At 25.0% G+C, this 17,095-nt stretch overlaps 4 protein-coding genes and 1 long non-coding RNA gene across 8 annotated transcripts in view; 1 reads left to right on the top strand and 4 right to left on the bottom strand.

Moving 5' to 3' along the window:
• The window catches only part of LOC129610483 (2-oxoglutarate dehydrogenase complex component E1), a 33,317-nt gene extending 31,796 nt beyond the window's left edge, over positions 1-1,521 (bottom strand). Inside the window, exons 1-2 of one of the 2 annotated variants that reach the window (XM_055523095.1) lie at positions 1,503-1,521; positions 1,330-1,400 (exon numbers count right to left, since the gene is read on the bottom strand). The gene's annotated coding sequence lies outside the window, so the exon portion shown is untranslated. The other variant, XM_055523094.1, reaches the window with a different exon arrangement.
• A 687-nt stretch (positions 1,522-2,208) lies between these two features.
• LOC129610212 (iron-sulfur clusters transporter ABCB7, mitochondrial) lies at positions 2,209-7,032 on the top strand. Of its 3 annotated transcripts, XM_055522679.1 has the most exons (8): positions 2,232-2,369; positions 2,487-2,592; positions 4,140-4,251; positions 4,718-4,877; positions 4,950-5,104; positions 5,186-5,352; positions 5,426-6,607; positions 6,675-7,032. In XM_055522679.1, exons 4-8 carry the CDS (start codon positions 4,819-4,821, stop codon positions 6,873-6,875), a joined length of 1,764 nt encoding a protein of 587 aa, XP_055378654.1. In that variant the 5' UTR covers positions 2,232-2,369; positions 2,487-2,592; positions 4,140-4,251; positions 4,718-4,818; the 3' UTR covers positions 6,876-7,032. The 3 variants fall into 3 exon arrangements, with proteins under 3 accessions (XP_055378653.1, XP_055378652.1, XP_055378654.1); XM_055522678.1 differs by lacking the exon at positions 2,487-2,592 and having other exon boundaries at positions 2,209-2,369; positions 4,769-4,877; XM_055522677.1 differs by lacking the exon at positions 2,487-2,592 and having other exon boundaries at positions 2,209-2,369.
• Positions 7,033-7,124: 92 nt separating this feature from the next.
• Positions 7,125-9,868, bottom strand: LOC129610213 (vitamin K-dependent gamma-carboxylase). The gene is made up of 6 exons (XM_055522680.1): positions 9,667-9,868; positions 9,332-9,479; positions 9,027-9,200; positions 8,604-8,953; positions 8,161-8,525; positions 7,125-8,059 (listed from the first exon to the last, which is right to left on the bottom strand). Exons 1-6 carry the CDS (start codon positions 9,866-9,868, stop codon positions 7,238-7,240), a joined length of 2,061 nt encoding a protein of 686 aa, XP_055378655.1. The 3' UTR covers positions 7,125-7,237.
• Positions 9,869-13,407: 3,539 nt separating this feature from the next.
• Positions 13,408-14,729, bottom strand: LOC129610452 (uncharacterized). Its single transcript, XR_008697091.1, has 2 exons — positions 13,617-14,729; positions 13,408-13,529 (listed from the first exon to the last, which is right to left on the bottom strand). It is a non-coding gene; the product is annotated as an uncharacterized LOC129610452 (long non-coding RNA).
• A 1,616-nt stretch (positions 14,730-16,345) lies between these two features.
• LOC129610451 (uncharacterized) overlaps positions 16,346-17,095 on the bottom strand; it is a 52,748-nt gene continuing 51,998 nt past the window's right edge. The window contains exons 16-17 of the mRNA XM_055523044.1: positions 16,695-17,035; positions 16,346-16,608 (exon numbers count right to left, since the gene is read on the bottom strand). Coding sequence (XP_055379019.1) covers positions 16,466-16,608; positions 16,695-17,035 — 484 coding nt within the window. The 3' untranslated portion in view covers positions 16,346-16,465. The remainder of the gene's footprint in view (positions 16,609-16,694; positions 17,036-17,095) is intronic.

Genomic DNA, 17,095 nt, shown 5'->3' with positions numbered 1-17,095 from the left:
CAGAGGAATGTTCACAAAATATAAAAGTTCAACGTTTAATACGAAGGTAAAATCTATACTCAAAAAAATATTACATTAGAAACAAGCAAAATAAATGAATGAACAAAAAGAAAAAAGAAAAATTTGCATTTTTACGGTATATTTCGTAAAAACTGAATACAAATTAAAGATTAAGAGTGTTATTCATTCAACGAAACTGAAGTCGTGTGCAAAATTTAATATTTGGAAAGTGAATTTTAATGAATTGGTTTTTACTTAACTACAGTAGGGGGGCGTGTTTCAAATTTTTTTTTCAGTTTACTTGAACAAGTAAACTCGAAATAAAATTCCTATGTTACAGAAAAAAAATCGTGAAATATTTTTTTTTAGATTTTCTTTCATTTATCGGCAGTAAACTACGGTAACAAATTTAAAATTATGTTTATATGCAAAAATATTGCATAAAAATATAAAAACTTTGATATTAAAAATTTCGTGCGAGATTAATTTCGTTTTGTCATCAATCCGAACAGAATTGAACTCTACTAAAATAACCTTTTACATTTTTGCTGTATTTTGAATACATATAGGTATCTAGATATTTATTTTATCCAGTACATATAGGTACTTAGATAAATGTTATAATAATGATTAAACGATTAAAATAATTTGAAAAATAGGTAGGTGCTACATACATATGTATATTTTAGAACATCACAATACACCTAAATACCCACATGCATATTACAAACATATGTATATGAAAACCAAAATAATCCTAGTTCGCTCTTCCTCAGAATGTAAGTGAAATGATAGATGTTATTTCTACTAAAATCAAAATAGTAAAGTATTTAAAACCGACAATCCCTATATTTTAATATGTATTTATGAGTTATATATGTATACTCATATTGTATGTGTATATGAAAATACTAAGGTAAGCATCGAAATGCAAAATTTCAGTCTTAATCACAATTCATTTCAAAAGGCGCGTAGATTATGAACGTAAACTTTTGTTTTTGCAATCACATTTCTAACTAGCTTATCATAAATTACTTAGCTCTAGCGTTTGATCTATAGTCGTCATCATTATTACATTTTGATTAAAATTAATTCAAACTAACACATGCAGGAATAAGTCCTTCATAGTTTTTTCTATGATTTAAGTCTTAAATATTTCATCTTCACATTCAGAACAAATATTTCCCAATATTAAATGAAATTAACTAAATTGAATTTTTTTTTAAAAATTCAAATATAGTATGTCAAAAATTTGAACTAATTATTTTATTTCTACATATTAATAAAATTTTATTATATAATTTTTATAAAAAAATTTTGATCACTCACCTATTTTTCACTTATAATGCCAAATAAATTACCCAACTTAAAATTTTAAAATATCCAGTGACAGGCAAATGCTTTAAAAATGTTTTTTTAAAATATTAAAGAAAAAAATTTTAAGATTTAAAATTTTCGAAAAATAAAAATTCTTATTTTTTTAATATATTTTGCGCTCCTACCTGTCAGTTCACAAAAAATAAAACGCCAACTAAATTTAGGGATGTTTTTCAATGACATTTCTTGTCATATGGTTTTGATTACTCAAAATATTTTTGAAAATTGTAGGAGATCTCCATGTTTAAATCTTAAAAATTTATATTTTAAAAATTCACGTAACATTTGCTTATGTCATAGATTATTAAATTCATAAATATATGTTGGAAGAAAAACTAATTTTCAAAAAGATTGATTGTGACAGCTCTTCTTGAATAAATATTATATTATATTTATTCTATATATATATATTTTGGGTGAATTTCGTACCGAAATAAAGATTTGCAATGTGATATGTATATGAGCATTTATGAAAATTTCATAACGCGGACACACATGATCATACACAAACGATTGGAACTGAAAAAATAATCGGATGGAAATTCCCTTAGTCCGTGTATTACACACTTGAACTTCAATTTACACTTTTCTTCACTCTCCACTCTTCAATTTACACTTTTCGTGTAAATTGAAAACAATTTACACGAAAAGCTAAAGTATTTCACTTGTTACTTTGGCATAATAATAAATTTACATTTTAAAAGTTCTCTATTGAAGTCGTAACGCTATTAAAAAGTCCCTTATTAAAAATAATGTTGGCATTCCTGATTTTTCGAAAGCCATATGTTGCACAAAACGTCAGTCTCGTCGCTATTCCTACCTCATTATTTTGTAAAGTTCTTTAATCTTTTTCAGTTTAAATTAATCATAACATGGCTTTTAGGATAATTAGGATTGGAAGAAATTTAAGGCTTTTATCAAAAAAATTATCATATTGCGGATGTAAAGACAATTCACGTATTCTACATAATTACGAAAATAAATTATATAGAGTAAGTTAATATAAAAACAATATATTGTTGCTTTTCGATACGACTATTAAGTCCTCAAAATCGCTTCAAGTATTTCCATGGTATTCTGTTAAGATAGTATTTCTCTTATAATTTCAGATTTGTTGATCCTTTTTGAAAAAAGAGCTATAGTCGTATCGAAAAAAGCAACCTAAAGTTATGTAATATTTGCTTGAGACGACAAAAAATTCAAATAAAGTTCAAGGTTAATAGATTATTAAAAAATATGGGCAGAACACAACGATATAGAAACAAAAACCGGAAGAATAAATTGAATAATTGTGAAAATGTTAATTCATTTGATATCAGTGGTCTATTCAAATTTCTTAGTTCATTTGGTTGGAGGAATGAAAAACAATTGGCAATTAGAAATTTCGTTAGCACAGGTCGTGGCCTAGTGACAAAACTAGGAATTGAAGCAAATGAGTGTTTACTAGAAATACCTTTTAAATCAATGATATCACTATATACCTTAGAAACAGATACTGATTTTAAAGACATTTTGCGACAATCTAATATTTTAATGAAAAACGATATTCAATACCAGTCGTTACTATCATTTTATTTGCTTTTTAAGATATACGATAAAAAATCGTTGTTACAATTTTATTTTAATAGCTTACCTTCTCAATTTAGTACTCCATATTTCTGCAATAAACAAGAACTATCTTGTTTGCCAAATGATATTTTAAAGGCAATTGTTGAACAAAATAATACAATTCGTGAGCAGTTCAACATATTTTATACTAACTTACCTGAATGTTGTGAAGTTTTTGGAATCTGTATAGAAAAATTTAAATTTGCTTATTTTGTTGTAAACTCGAGATGTGTTTTTGTAGATCCCAACATTTTAAAGAAATTAATTGAAGCTCCTTTAGTTTCAAAATGTCTAAAAGATGAGCCACGATTTGCTCTTGCTCCATTTTTAGATTTATTAAATCATTCGGATACCGTTACAAGTAAAATTGAAATTTCAGAATATTCAACTGTGGAAAATATTAAATATAGAGTCTTTTCCAATAACAAATTTAAAAAAAATGAACAATGTTTTATAAGCTACGGCCAGCTCTCAAATTTCAAACTATTAATCGATTACGGATTTTTCATACCGCATAATAAACACGATGTCTTTTCATTTTGCTTGGAGGATATAGAAGCTTTAATAAAACAAGAAAAGAAATTTAGAACATGTATTTTCCATAAAAATAAATTTAAATTTATACGTGACCATAATTTAGACAATTTAATGTTTATTGATTTGCATAATGGTCCGTCGCATAATATGATAATTGTATTGTATATAATATTTAAAGAAGAATCGAATTATCCAAATATTCTTAGTCAAATTGCATTTGGTAATTTTATTTGTGAAAATGATATCAAATACGAATTAGAATTATTGATCACTTTAAAAATTCAAGAATATGAAAAGTATATTCTTGGTTTAAATAGAATGGAAATTTTAACATTAAGTGGAAAGGTCTGTTTAGATTATTTGAAGTATTGTGTTGAGTATTTAAAAAAAATGCTTACAAAGATGAACAATTGAATTATATTGTATTGCTACATAAAATCTGTGCTGAAAAAAGAAAATAGAATGTTATAGAATATTTATATTAAAAACTTTATTACAATTTCGTACTTTCCGTAAACATTGAAAAATATTGTTAATTACTCTAAAAAACTTGTAGCAAAAAATAAAAGAAAAGCATTTTTAAATTTTTTTTTTCATTATAATATATTTTCGAATAGCACTATGCCTCCTTAGTTAACGAAGATAAAAGCAAGAAACAAGAATCATCCCATGTGATATCTAGTGGAAATGTTTTGGGCAAGGGAATTGGTGCTAAAAAGCCTAAAACAGGTAATTAGTTAATTAAGAATATTCTTTGAGGTGCCTGTTTGTATGAAAAATGATTAAAGATTTTGTGAGTTCTTTATTTAATTATCTTTAGCTGTTTTAGTTTTTAGTTCTATTACACATGTTCATTTTTCATTTCATAAATTATTTTTTGAAAGATTTCGACACAAGTATCACCTCAAAGAAATTTATTTTTCAGTAAAGTCTTTACATGAATATTTTTGTTGTATATGTTATTAACAATTTAATTTTTTCAATAATTAAAATTTGTGAACACAAATACACCCACCCATAAAAATTATCTTTCATTCATAAAAAAGGAATTTTCTACAGGAAATTTCCTACATAACACACAGTTATTATTTCGATTTATTTTTTTTTAACTTTGCTTTTGAAATTTTTGTTGGCTTGTTGTGTGACCAATTCTGAGGGATATTACTTTGACCAAAGAGTAAATTTCCCATCTCAGGTCCATGGCAGCCAATTCGATATTGTTTTCATCCTGGAACTTCTTCTGTAGCAAGGGAATCACTTGGAGACTTAAATGCCCCAGATGTAACTGCAAAAGAAATGATTAAAGCGATGATGGCTTATATCTGGCCAAAAGATGATCCAGCTATTAAAATTAGGTAGCTATAAATTAAAGAGGTTTTAAACAAAGGTTAATTTTGTTATAATAAATAATATTTGAATAATTAAAGAGTTGGTGCCGCTTTAAGTTTGCTGGTGGGATCTAAAGTTTTAAATGTGTGCGTTCCTTTCTTATTTAAAGAAGCAATTGATACATTAAATATTTTAAGCTTGAACACTGCAGCTGATGCCGTAGTTGCTGTTCCAATTTCTATATTGCTGGGATGTAGGTGTCTTGCGTTTATCAATTATTTTTATTCCGGTTTTTTTTTTTCATAAAAATTTGTTATTGACATAATTTTTTTAGATGGTATAGCAAGAGCAGGAGCTTCAGCATTTAACGAACTAAGAAATGCAGTTTTTGCAAAAGTTGCTTCGCATTCCATTAGAAAAATTGCAACAAACGTTTTTTTGCATTTGCACAATTTAGATTTAGCTTTTCATTTGAGCAAACAAACTGGTGCTTTATCGAAGGTACATTCAAGAAAATATTTACCGCAAGAAAAATATGCACACAAAATGATTTGTTTAACTTCTTTTATTATAGACCATTGATAGAGGTTCACGAGGAATTAATTTTGTTCTCTCAGCCATGGTATTTAATATTGTTCCAACAATTTTTGAATTGGCACTTGTATCAAGTATTTTAGGAACAAAATGCGGTTTAGCCTATGCTGGAGTTTCTATGGGCTGCGTGGGAATTTATGCAGCTTATACATTAGCTATAACACAATGGAGAACAAAATTTAGAGTCTATATGAATCAAGCAGAAAATGAAGCTGGCAATAAAGCAGTAGATTCATTAATAAATTATGAAACTGTGAAATATTTTAATAACGAATTATACGAAGCCAAACGTTATGATAAAGTCTTGAAAAAATATGAAGACGCAAGTTTGAAGACAAGTTCTAGTTTAGCTTTATTAAATTTTGGCCAAAATGCTATTTTTAGTGCTGCTTTAAGTGGAATAATGTTATTAGCTGCAAAGCAGATAGCTGAAGGAAATATGACAGTTGGCGATTTAGTGATGGTCAATGGGTTATTATTCCAACTTTCTATTCCATTAGGGTTTTTGGGTAGTGTGTATCGTGAAGTAAGACAAGCATTACTGGATATGCAGTCAATGTTCATTTTAATGAATGTGGATCCCGCAATCAAAAATAAAATGAATGCTCCAGAATTAAGTGTTTCTCGGGAAAACGCATCAATCGAATTCAAAAATGTTTCTTTTCAATATGAGACTGGTAAACCAATTTTTAATGATTTAAGCTTTGTAATACCAGCTGGAAAAAAAATTGCCTTTGTCGGGGGATCTGGTTCTGGTAAAAGTACTATAATCCGCTTGTTGTATAGATTTATGGAACCTCAAACTGGTGAAATATTGATTAATAAACAGAATATCCGTGATGTTGACATAAATAGTTGCAGAAAGTCAATTGCCATAGTTCCACAAGATTCTGTGCTATTTCATGATACAATAGGTTACAATATAGGGTACGGCGATACAACGAAAACTCAGGTTGAAATTGAAAATGCCGCCAAAATGGCTGATTTACATGATTCCATCACATATTGGCCTCAAAAATATGAAACACAAGTTGGAGAAAGAGGTTTAAAACTCTCTGGTGGCGAAAAACAACGTGTTGCTATAGCTAGAGCTATATTGAAAAACTCACCAATATTAGTCTTTGATGAAGCTACGAGTAGCTTGGATTCCATAACAGAATTGGTAATTTTTATCTTTATTTTATTTTAAAAATAAATTTCAATGAAAATAAAAACATATTATATTGCAGAATATTTTAAATGCTTTGTCAAGGGCAACTGAAGGTAGAACGAGCATATGTATTGCACATCGTTTGTCTACAGTAATGGATGCTGATGAAATTTTAGTTCTAAATAAAGGTTGTATTGCAGAACGCGGAACCCATGCAGAATTATTAAAACGAAATGGATTTTATACAAGACTTTGGGAAACACAAAATAAGACCAATTGATTGACGCTTTAATATTAAAATTATATTTGAGCAATCACTAATAATTAAGATGCAAAAATATGTTATTTTAGCCTTTAGGTAATAAATTTGTTCTGTTTAATTAATGTAAATTATCTGTAAATTAGTAATAAAAATATATTTTTTGATGGACTGTTGATGTTAAATAGTTTTAATCAGAAAATTACAAAGAAAATCTGAAGTTTGTATTCATTGTATGCATGTATATAAAATATCTATTTATTCTTTTCACAAACAAGTAGTTTAAATTATAGTTTATTTATCGTTATACACAAAAAATATTTAATATGTATTAAAAAAAAATACATTAACTTTGGTCTGTAAATTAACTTTTTAAAAAAGTTTTAGTTATGTTCTCGAATTCTTACTGGCATTGGAACCCCATATATTAAGAAAAGGAATGAATTTCCTACATGATAAAAGAAATCCCTATAATTTTCTGCTCTTTCTAATATCTCATTCCAAATTGGAAGCCATTTGTCATTCTTATTCATAATTCCTGAATTCTCTTTCAAATTTAACATTGTCCTATTCACAAAAGTGTACATGTAAGAGGATGCTTTATCTCCTCTCGTTATAACTTTGTGGCGGCCGGATTCTACTGGAAAATTGTTCCCTGAACGTAAAACAATTAATTTGTTTTTGTGAATAAAGTCTACTTTTCCTTCAATTACATTTAGTGTTATATTGAATAGTTCTGGTGCTATATAATTTTCTAAAGTTAATCCTGGAAAATCAGCTATAAAAAGGACATCGGAATAATTTGACCATGATAATACATCTTTTGTTATTTCGCTTAATTTGGGTCGCATATAATTCAATTCATGAAGCAATGGTAAAACCCAAGTAGTTTTTTTAAAAGGATGCCATACCGCTTTTGTAAGATCTTGTCTTGGATCATAAACACGTTGCTGAAATCGACCGTTCATAGAACACCATATATCAAAATAAATAGAAAAATTTGCGGATTTAATAATTGAATTTGGATTAATTTTTAAATCATTAATTAAATTTCTCTGAATACATTTTGCATATTGATAAGCCATATCTGAATGCTTAGTCCATCTATCATATTGTGAGAAGGCATAAGGATTTAAAAAATGAGATTCATTATTTTCATTGTCTACAATTTTTATAGATACAGATATAGTATCATAAGAATGAACCTGAAAAAAATTATTGTTTTATTATTTACTTTATGTATGTATCAAATTTCAAAATTTATATATGTACATACTGATAATCTAATTGTAAAACTATGTCTTACCATCATATCCCACGAATATCCATATAGACCATTTGTCCAATTATTATACCCTTTAGTTATAAAGTGAGAATAGGGTAAGAATAATTGTGTTAAACAATATAAAATAATAAGGCAAACCCTAAAGCTTTGCGTTACTTCTGATTTTCTTACACAGATTGGAGTAAATATCTTAGCATCTTTTTGAAAACAATTTGTATTGGTTTTCGTAATTGTGTTATTTACATTACATTGCGTTGATCTTTTTGTTGCGTATTTCGTTTGTCGAAGTTTAAATAAAAAAGTTTTTACTTTATGTATAAATACTCTTGGCCAATCAGGTTGAAAAAATAAATGAGCTTCAGCCAAACACACCCATGGAAACATTCCTATATGTTTATGCACAAAGAAAATTTATTGAAATTTATGAATCGATGAAATTGAGAAGTTCTATTAAATAAATGTACCTATTGAAAATAGTCTCGAATTCATTAAATGAAAAGTTAACATAAATGGTGTTGCCCAAATTCTAGATTTATTCCATGTCATTAAAAATGCTATTGTTACATCAAAAATAGCCGTAGTCCAATGTATTATCAATAGTTCAATTAATTCTACACTCAAAAAATATCTAAGAGGTAAAAATAACCAATGATATCCTAAATTTGTCATTGAATAACCAGATAACCATTCTGCTGTTAATTTTTTCAAACCAGCATAAAAATAAAGAATGAAAAATTGAAATTTGATCAAAAAATAATTCCAGTATGGCACACATGACTGTTCCACTTCTTGTGACTTCAAATTATCAATTGACCTTTAAGTGCAATTGAAAAATAAAGTAAAATATTTAAAAATTATGTACATAATGTATTTAAACACAAAATTACCAGAATTTATGTGAATCAGTAAAAAATAATAGAACACCACATAAACCATATAAATAACTGTGATTATTCCATGCGGTCTTATCCAACAAAAATATATACCAATATGGTATAGAAAATAATAAGCATGATAATTTAAATTTATAACCTAAAGTAATTCCAAGAGCTCCAACCCACCTAAAAATTTACAAAAAAATTATACTTGTGTATGCATATATATAACTGTTCTTTATAATATATATGTACATGTGTATATAAGTATATATGTTATAATTCTATTTTATATTTTGTTATTCAAATAATCTTACATCACTAAATAAACAACACCTATTAATGGTAAACTTAAAGGTTGTATACTGTCTATTAACGGGAAATGACAAATTTTTGGATCACCAAATCTAACATCAATATGACCTCCTTCCCTTTCTTCAGGAATATCTATTAACATTGCTAATCCTTTAATAATAAATGAAAAATTTTAACATAATAGAAATTATGAATGAAAATTCTTATTTACATAATAACAATTATATCAATACGAAAAACATATTTTTACTATACGTACTACACGGTACTATTTTAGACATGTATAACTATATAGATAAATTTGTGGAATTATTTATTTTATTATTCAAATACTTACCGAATAGTAAACGAAAAACACCTAAGGCTGCTGAATCTGTTGGTCTATGTAACCAATTTACAAAGTTTTTATAAGAGATAAAATTTTCCACTTCATAACTTGTAAAATTTTTAAAGTAGTATGCAAATTTATTCCAATTCCTTTTAATATTTTCGGGGGTTGGAGAATCATTTGTATTTTTTTCATGTATTATTTTTTCCATTATTCTGTTGAAAAATATTGTTGGTGTTTTTTTTTAAATTATTATTGATAATTTTCAGGATTTAATATTTATAATAATATATTTGTTTATACTTAAATTCAAAAGACTTCCTATATAGACATTAGATAAAAACAATATATGCATAAATTTGTTACCAATATTCAAAAATGTAGTAAACATCTGCCGTATCAAAGAACAAACAATTTCTTAATTACAAAAGAGTCACTTTAAGTCGTCACTTTTGAAAAACAATTTATTATTAAATTTTATTCGTTTACAATGGTAATATGCACGTATAATTGTAATTTCATTTATTTTTGTTATTTGAGATTATAATATTAAAACAATCTGGGAATAATGAAAAAATAAATTTTATTTTATCTTAAGGATATCAATAAAGGATTCTTCGATAATATTATTTTCAAAAAATTAAACCAGCAAAAGCTTTACCTAATGAAAAATGATCGTTTGACGGTCTTAGCCAAGAGTCTATAACTGTAGCCAAGGGTCTATAACACTTCAGTCAAAATAAGACCGTAACATTTAAAATACATGCATTTTTTGCATTATGAGTAAACCAATTATTTTATTGAGTTTGAAAAAATATTGTCAAATATTAATAAATTGAATAATTGCTATAAAAGTTTGACTGTTCCATCATTTTACTTAAATAATTTATAATGATTCATCAAATTAAAAACACTCAGTAATTCAATAATTTGATGAAAAATTTAAACCTTTATATTGCCGAAAATATGTGTTGAATATAGAAAAAATTTAATAATTCGTATTAGTATATTGTGGTCTTCATGTATTTTTAAAGTGTTATTTTTGTAGTTCCTATACATTTCGAAAGCTCTTAAAGACATATCAACACGTACCATAAGGAATTACGTACATATGTGCGTAAAAATTTAGAAATCATCACAAATAAATTATATAGGCGGTTTTTAAATAATGTCTGGTTTCATTTAAGGATAAATTATGTATACTTCAAAAATAGATTAGTGGGTGCACGTTATTTGAACGTCCTACTGACTTTTATTCTATTTTTTTTTTGTTCGTAATAAAAGTTGATTACATATATTACATAGATGCACAAGTATATGAAATGTACACTGCTTTTTTGTGCCTTAAATAAATTGCCTACATTTATATACAACCACACGTACTTATATATGCATGTAACTTAATTAAAAAAATTCTTCATTTACTTCCTTGTTTTTTTTTTTGTTAAAATAATTTATTAAATAAATTTATATTTATTATAATAAATTTTTATATAGACAAATGTGTAGATGTATAAATTTTAATATCCACCAACGCGAGTAAATATTTTTTGAGTAAATTTAATAAAGCGGGTCTAATGTCCTTTTTCATTTTATTTGTATATAGAATAGAAATTTACTATTTACATACTTATCTTTTTTTTTTTTATTTTTTTTTTATATATTATTTTACAATTATAATAAAAGATAATATGAAAAACAAAACTTACCTTATCAAGCTTTAAAACACAACTGAATCTTGGGTGTATAGTAAAGATAAAAGAAATGCTAGAGTTGAAATTTGTATAAAAGTTTACAGCATCTTTTATATGGGAAAAAAAAAAGTTATCTTAAAATTGGTAAAAGTTCAAGTACCATATTACCAACAAATTAAGTGCAATATAAAAGTTTTATTGATAAATTGTTATATAGAAAAATTAAAAATGCGCAATTTTTCTATAAAGGATGCGCAATTATTTTTCTCCTTCTTGTTTATATATTTTTTTTTTGTTTAACTGTTCGAATTATGAAATTTTATACATAAATTTACTTTTAAAAATTTCTTTCGCAAAGCCCAATTTTATGCAATATTTTATATGAATTAAGTTTCTATAGTATGCCATTCTATGGTTAATATACTATAAGATAAGTGTGAAATTTTGGGAAAATAGTAGTTATACTTTAACCACGATACGTAATGCACTATATATGTACCTAGATCAGAGTAAAGAGCTCTTTCTTATCATCAATATTCAACATTTATGGTTGTTAAAATTATTTTGGGATATGTTCGCGTGAACACTAGTAGCAATTTGCTCGATAGTATTCACTAAACATGGGGGTTATGCACGCTGCGCTTAAAGTTCTACATTAGAACTAAAATTTTCTAAACCGCAGCGTTAAGCAGTATGCAAAAACTTTAGCTAAGTTTTTTTTTGTTTACACAGCCTACAAATTCGGAAACTTTTAAATAATCAGTCGTTCGAAAATAACAGAAATGATATTGTTTATGAAATTGTATCCCAATACTTTGCGCTTTCCAATTCATTGCAAAATAAGGAAATTTTAACAGGATTTGAAGACTTAGAAAATACTTACTTTAATAACCCTTCAATATCTAAATCTGCCATTTTGAAATTTAAATTTTTTTTTGATTTTAAAATTAAAAAAAAAAATTTCATGAGGCAGCGACAAAATTTATACTAGAGGTCTGCGCTACATTTCTAACATTTCTTTATTACAGCCAGTAATTTCCGAACGATCTATATTTGCAGGGTATGTAGCGTGAATTTTCGAACGTACAAGCTAAAACTATTCTAGAACTGAGTAAATGAAAACCGCCCATCTCTTTTGTTCAATTGAAGAATACAGCCAGGCAGACATAAGTTGAAAGTTTCTTCTGTGATTCGTTTTTATAAAAAAAACTTTTTACGGACTTTTTTGAATAAATTTGAAAGGGTTTTTTCTTTATTTTCAAAGATGTAAATGGTGAAAATTTAAATATAGCACAGATGTAAAATAAATTTTAATAGGAGCATTTTATAGAAAATTTATATTTATTGGGCCTTCAGAAATTTAAAATCGTGTTAAATATGTATGTACATATATACGCTTATTATGATCGGCGAAGCAAATTGCTAGGTGAGTCGAATATTATATATTATAATCGACGAATGTATTCGACTTCTACCGAAAATAATAAGGTTAACACCACACATACTTTTGTACATTGTTTTTTTCCTTTTTTGCAAAAACAATTGAATTTTTCTATCCTTTAGCAATTACGGGGTTGTTGTCCATTAATTTATTTAAGAGCTCGAAGTGTTTTTCATTATGCATTATTATGATTTTTGGCTTCATTCGCCAAGTTTGTCACCTAGAATTTTCATTCGACAGATTTGAATGCTCATTCGCTTAAAATTTAGGCGAGTTCGCTCATCATAATACTACAAATTTATATTCGCTAAAAATTTCATTCGCATCGCCGATCATCATTAAGGGCCATAAATACAAAGAAAATATAACATGCAAACACTTTCGATATATTTTGTCATCTAGATTACAGATTATTAAGTTCAATAATTTGTCATATTTTGTTAGGAAACTGCATAAAGGTGTTTAAGATTATAAGTATGTATATTAAAACCTATAACACAAAATATTGTGTTCGAAGGTTTATAAAAATAAATCAGAAATAATGTTCTAAGAAATAAAAAAAGGTATAAAAAATATTAGTGTGTTAACGAGTATAATGGTAAAGTCAAACACAAATTTAATCTTTTTTAACCTTTTATTTATATATTTTAAAAATTAGTAAAAAAGAAAAATTATAAGATTATTCCTCCTTTATGTCACCAGTCTGCATACTTTCAACATTTTCAACATTTTGGTAGCTAATATAAATAATTTTGATAAATAAAAAAAAAATCTCCATTATTCTGCTATTACATACTTGGATAGATGATCAAATAATATATTACCTGTAAAATATTTATCCAATTGTGCATGATTTGAAATTATAAAAATGTTTGCCACTGAGATTTGTTTTGATGTTATGAATTCTTACTTAACTCCCTTCAGAAATTGAGTACATATACATGTTTATTTGAAGAAATAAAGTTAAAATAAAATTTCAGACGAAAACATACCACAGAATCAATAATCTTTTATTATTTTTATAAATATATATGTATATGCTTAAATATAAGTCTATATACATACATAGGTAACTTTTCAATTAAAATATTTTTTGAACAAATTTTCACAATAGCATTTTTATATTAATTTTCCAATTTGAAATAATTTTTGTTTTTCATAACATTTAATAACATTATATCGCATTGACACAATTTAAGCGTTTCATTTAAACATTTCATTTAAAATAAAAATATGTATTGATATTTATGTATCATAACAATTTTGTTAAAAATTTAAATTTCTTACATTATGTTTATACATACCTGTTTTAATAAGTAAATATACCAATTTTTTAACAATACTTTTTTTTTTTAAATTTTGTTTTATAATAATAATTAAATTTGGTTATAGTAGTTTTTGAAATGTTTTTTTTTAAAGTAAATTTAAATGTTTTTTTTTATGTTTAAAACGTTATTAATTTTTTTTAACATCATAATAGTTAATTATGCAAGAAAATTAAAAACATTCAAATTCTAAGATTTATAATATAATTATTTAACAATGTATATATTCCAATTTTGATTATGCATATTTTTACGTAACTTTTTAATATAAATAAATAATATAATGACTATAATGTTTATTTTTAATATATATGATATAATATGGACCTTATTTATACAAGAAGTACATAAAAATTGGAAAGTTTGCACTTGTTAGTCTGTTACTTTTTATTTAATTATATATCTGTATTTTTGATTTTTTTATAATTTGTAAATATTTTTAATATTTATCTTAAATTCTAATTATTGTCTGATAAATTTTTGTATCATTATTTTATATCGAATATAAAATAATTTATGATATTCGATATTGACTTTGGGATGTGCTTGTAATTGACTTTAATTATATATATATAATATATATATAAATTATATACATATATATATATATATATATAAATAATATCTAATATATATGTATATATATAATATATCTATCCACATTTATGTCTATGCAACAATTATTAATATAAATTCAATAATAAAAACATAATGGACTAAAAGTATATATTTTATATATAGTTTAGCAACTCATCAATCATTGAAAAATTATAAATATTCAATAAACAATTTAACTCAACACAAATAACAATATATCAAGAAAAACACTGTATAATCATAAACGAATAATCAAAAAGACAAAATATTTTGTATTAAAAACTAAAATATCGACGAATAATTTTTAATTAACTTAAACTAAAATGAATTATTAAAATATAAAATTAACATTTAAATAAATTAAAATAATAATTAAACAAATATAAAATTTTGATCAATTATAAATTCTTAAAAATATTATAGAATAACGACAGTTGATTTATAGTAATTTACTAAATGAAAGTAATAAATTTATATAAAATATTTCATATAATTAAAAATATATAATTGAATCAAAAATTATTTAACCTAATTATAATTATGACAAAAACACATTGGTTTATTTTGGTTTTTTGCGTTATTTATTTCGACTTACTTTTTTAATTTATATTTGAAATATATGGTTTTAAATCTAAATAATTTTCATTAAATAATTGATTTTTCCATAACGAATTGTATTTATAATATCTATATGAAAAATCTACATAATTAAGATAATAAATGGTTATGTAAACAATATGTAATGTTTAAAAGCAATATTTTTATCATATAAAGTTTTTCTTTTTTCTTCCAAATTATGCTATTTCGAATTAAATTCTTTCAGATATTTTAAAAATATTTATTTAATGTAATAATATGATATGCGTTTTTTAAACAAAATTTAAAATTAGGCTTTTAAGAGAAACAAAATGCATATGAAAATCTATATATAGATTTTTATGTTAAATTTAAAATTTGTTTTAATAAGATGGAAATATAAAAAAATTACTATTATCTAAAAAATTATATTATAAAAACAAAGAGAAATCAAAAAAAAAATGTATGCAAAAAAAATAATACAATTATTTTTAGTTTTTTGTGTATTTCTAATTTTGAATTAAAAGCGATTATAATATATAACAATTATTTATTATGAATATGTTTGTTTTTTAATTTATTATATAAATTGTAATGAAATGTGTAAGTTTATTAAAACAATAATCATGAATATAAATTGCATTATATATTATTGTATATTAATATAACATGTATTTAAAAAACCAGTTACTGAATTGAGTATTAATCTAAAAAACATAATAACATGTTCTATCAATGTTGAGGAAAGTGTTTTTTTTTTATAAAATTCTAATAAAATCAATTTTGAAATCAAAACGAAATTTTAAATTTCTGTTTTTCTTCAAATGTAATAAAGGTTAATAACGTACATAATTTATAACAAAAATGTGATTTTAAAGTTTTTTTTTTTACTAATAATACTCAATTTTAATTTCAAAAAATAAATTATCTCATACAGACCTAAATAATATATAAAATTATCGTTAAAAAAATTTGTTTCAATGAGTGAAGTTTTATTTTAGTGTTATACTCTTGAATTTGTATGAAAATTTTTATTTGATTTTTTGTTTTTGTTAAAAAAATATATAATTAAATATAATATAATATACGTATTACATTTTAAAAGTGAATGTGTATGTTTTAAATCATAAACACAAAGTTGTATGTAAAAATATCAGTTTTTAAATAAAAACAAATTATGGCGACCTTGCTGGATCAATAACACCACCAGGACCAGGTAATCCACTTGGACGGCCTGTTAAATACGAATCAACTTGACGTGCTGCTTGACGGCCTTCTGTTATTGCCCAAACTACAAGAGATTGACCGCGACGGCAATCTGCAATTAACATTTCAATGTTATTATACATCTTAATTTTAATGTTTTGGGAAAAAATTTTAATATAAAAATAAAGTCAAACTAACCTCCAGCCGCAAATACTTTTGGATTAGACGACCCATATTGACCGTTAACAGCTTTAATGTTACCACGATTATCTAAATCCAAGTTTAATTCATTTGGAACAGTCTTTTCAGGTCCCAGGAAACCCATCGCTAACAATATCAAGTCAGCTGGATAATACTTTTCTGTTCCAGGGACTTCCTTCATACTCCATTGTCCATTTGGACTTTGAGTCCATTCAACTTGAATTGTATTAACACCAGTTATATGGCCATCTTTGCCAATAAATTCCTTTGTTGTTGTGCTATATTGCCTTGGATCTTTTCCAAATTTAACTTTGACTTCTTCATGACCATAATCAACTCTATTTATCATAAAATTTTATAAAATGTGATGCAAAATGCAATAAATTAATAAATAAAAT

The sequence above is a fragment of the Condylostylus longicornis genome, unplaced genomic scaffold, assembly GCF_029603195.1.
Source record: "Condylostylus longicornis isolate FDR11 unplaced genomic scaffold, ASM2960319v2 ptg000044l, whole genome shotgun sequence".
Lineage (NCBI taxonomy): Eukaryota > Metazoa > Arthropoda > Insecta > Diptera > Dolichopodidae > Condylostylus > Condylostylus longicornis.
This window is presented reverse-complemented; position numbering and strand designations above follow the sequence as displayed.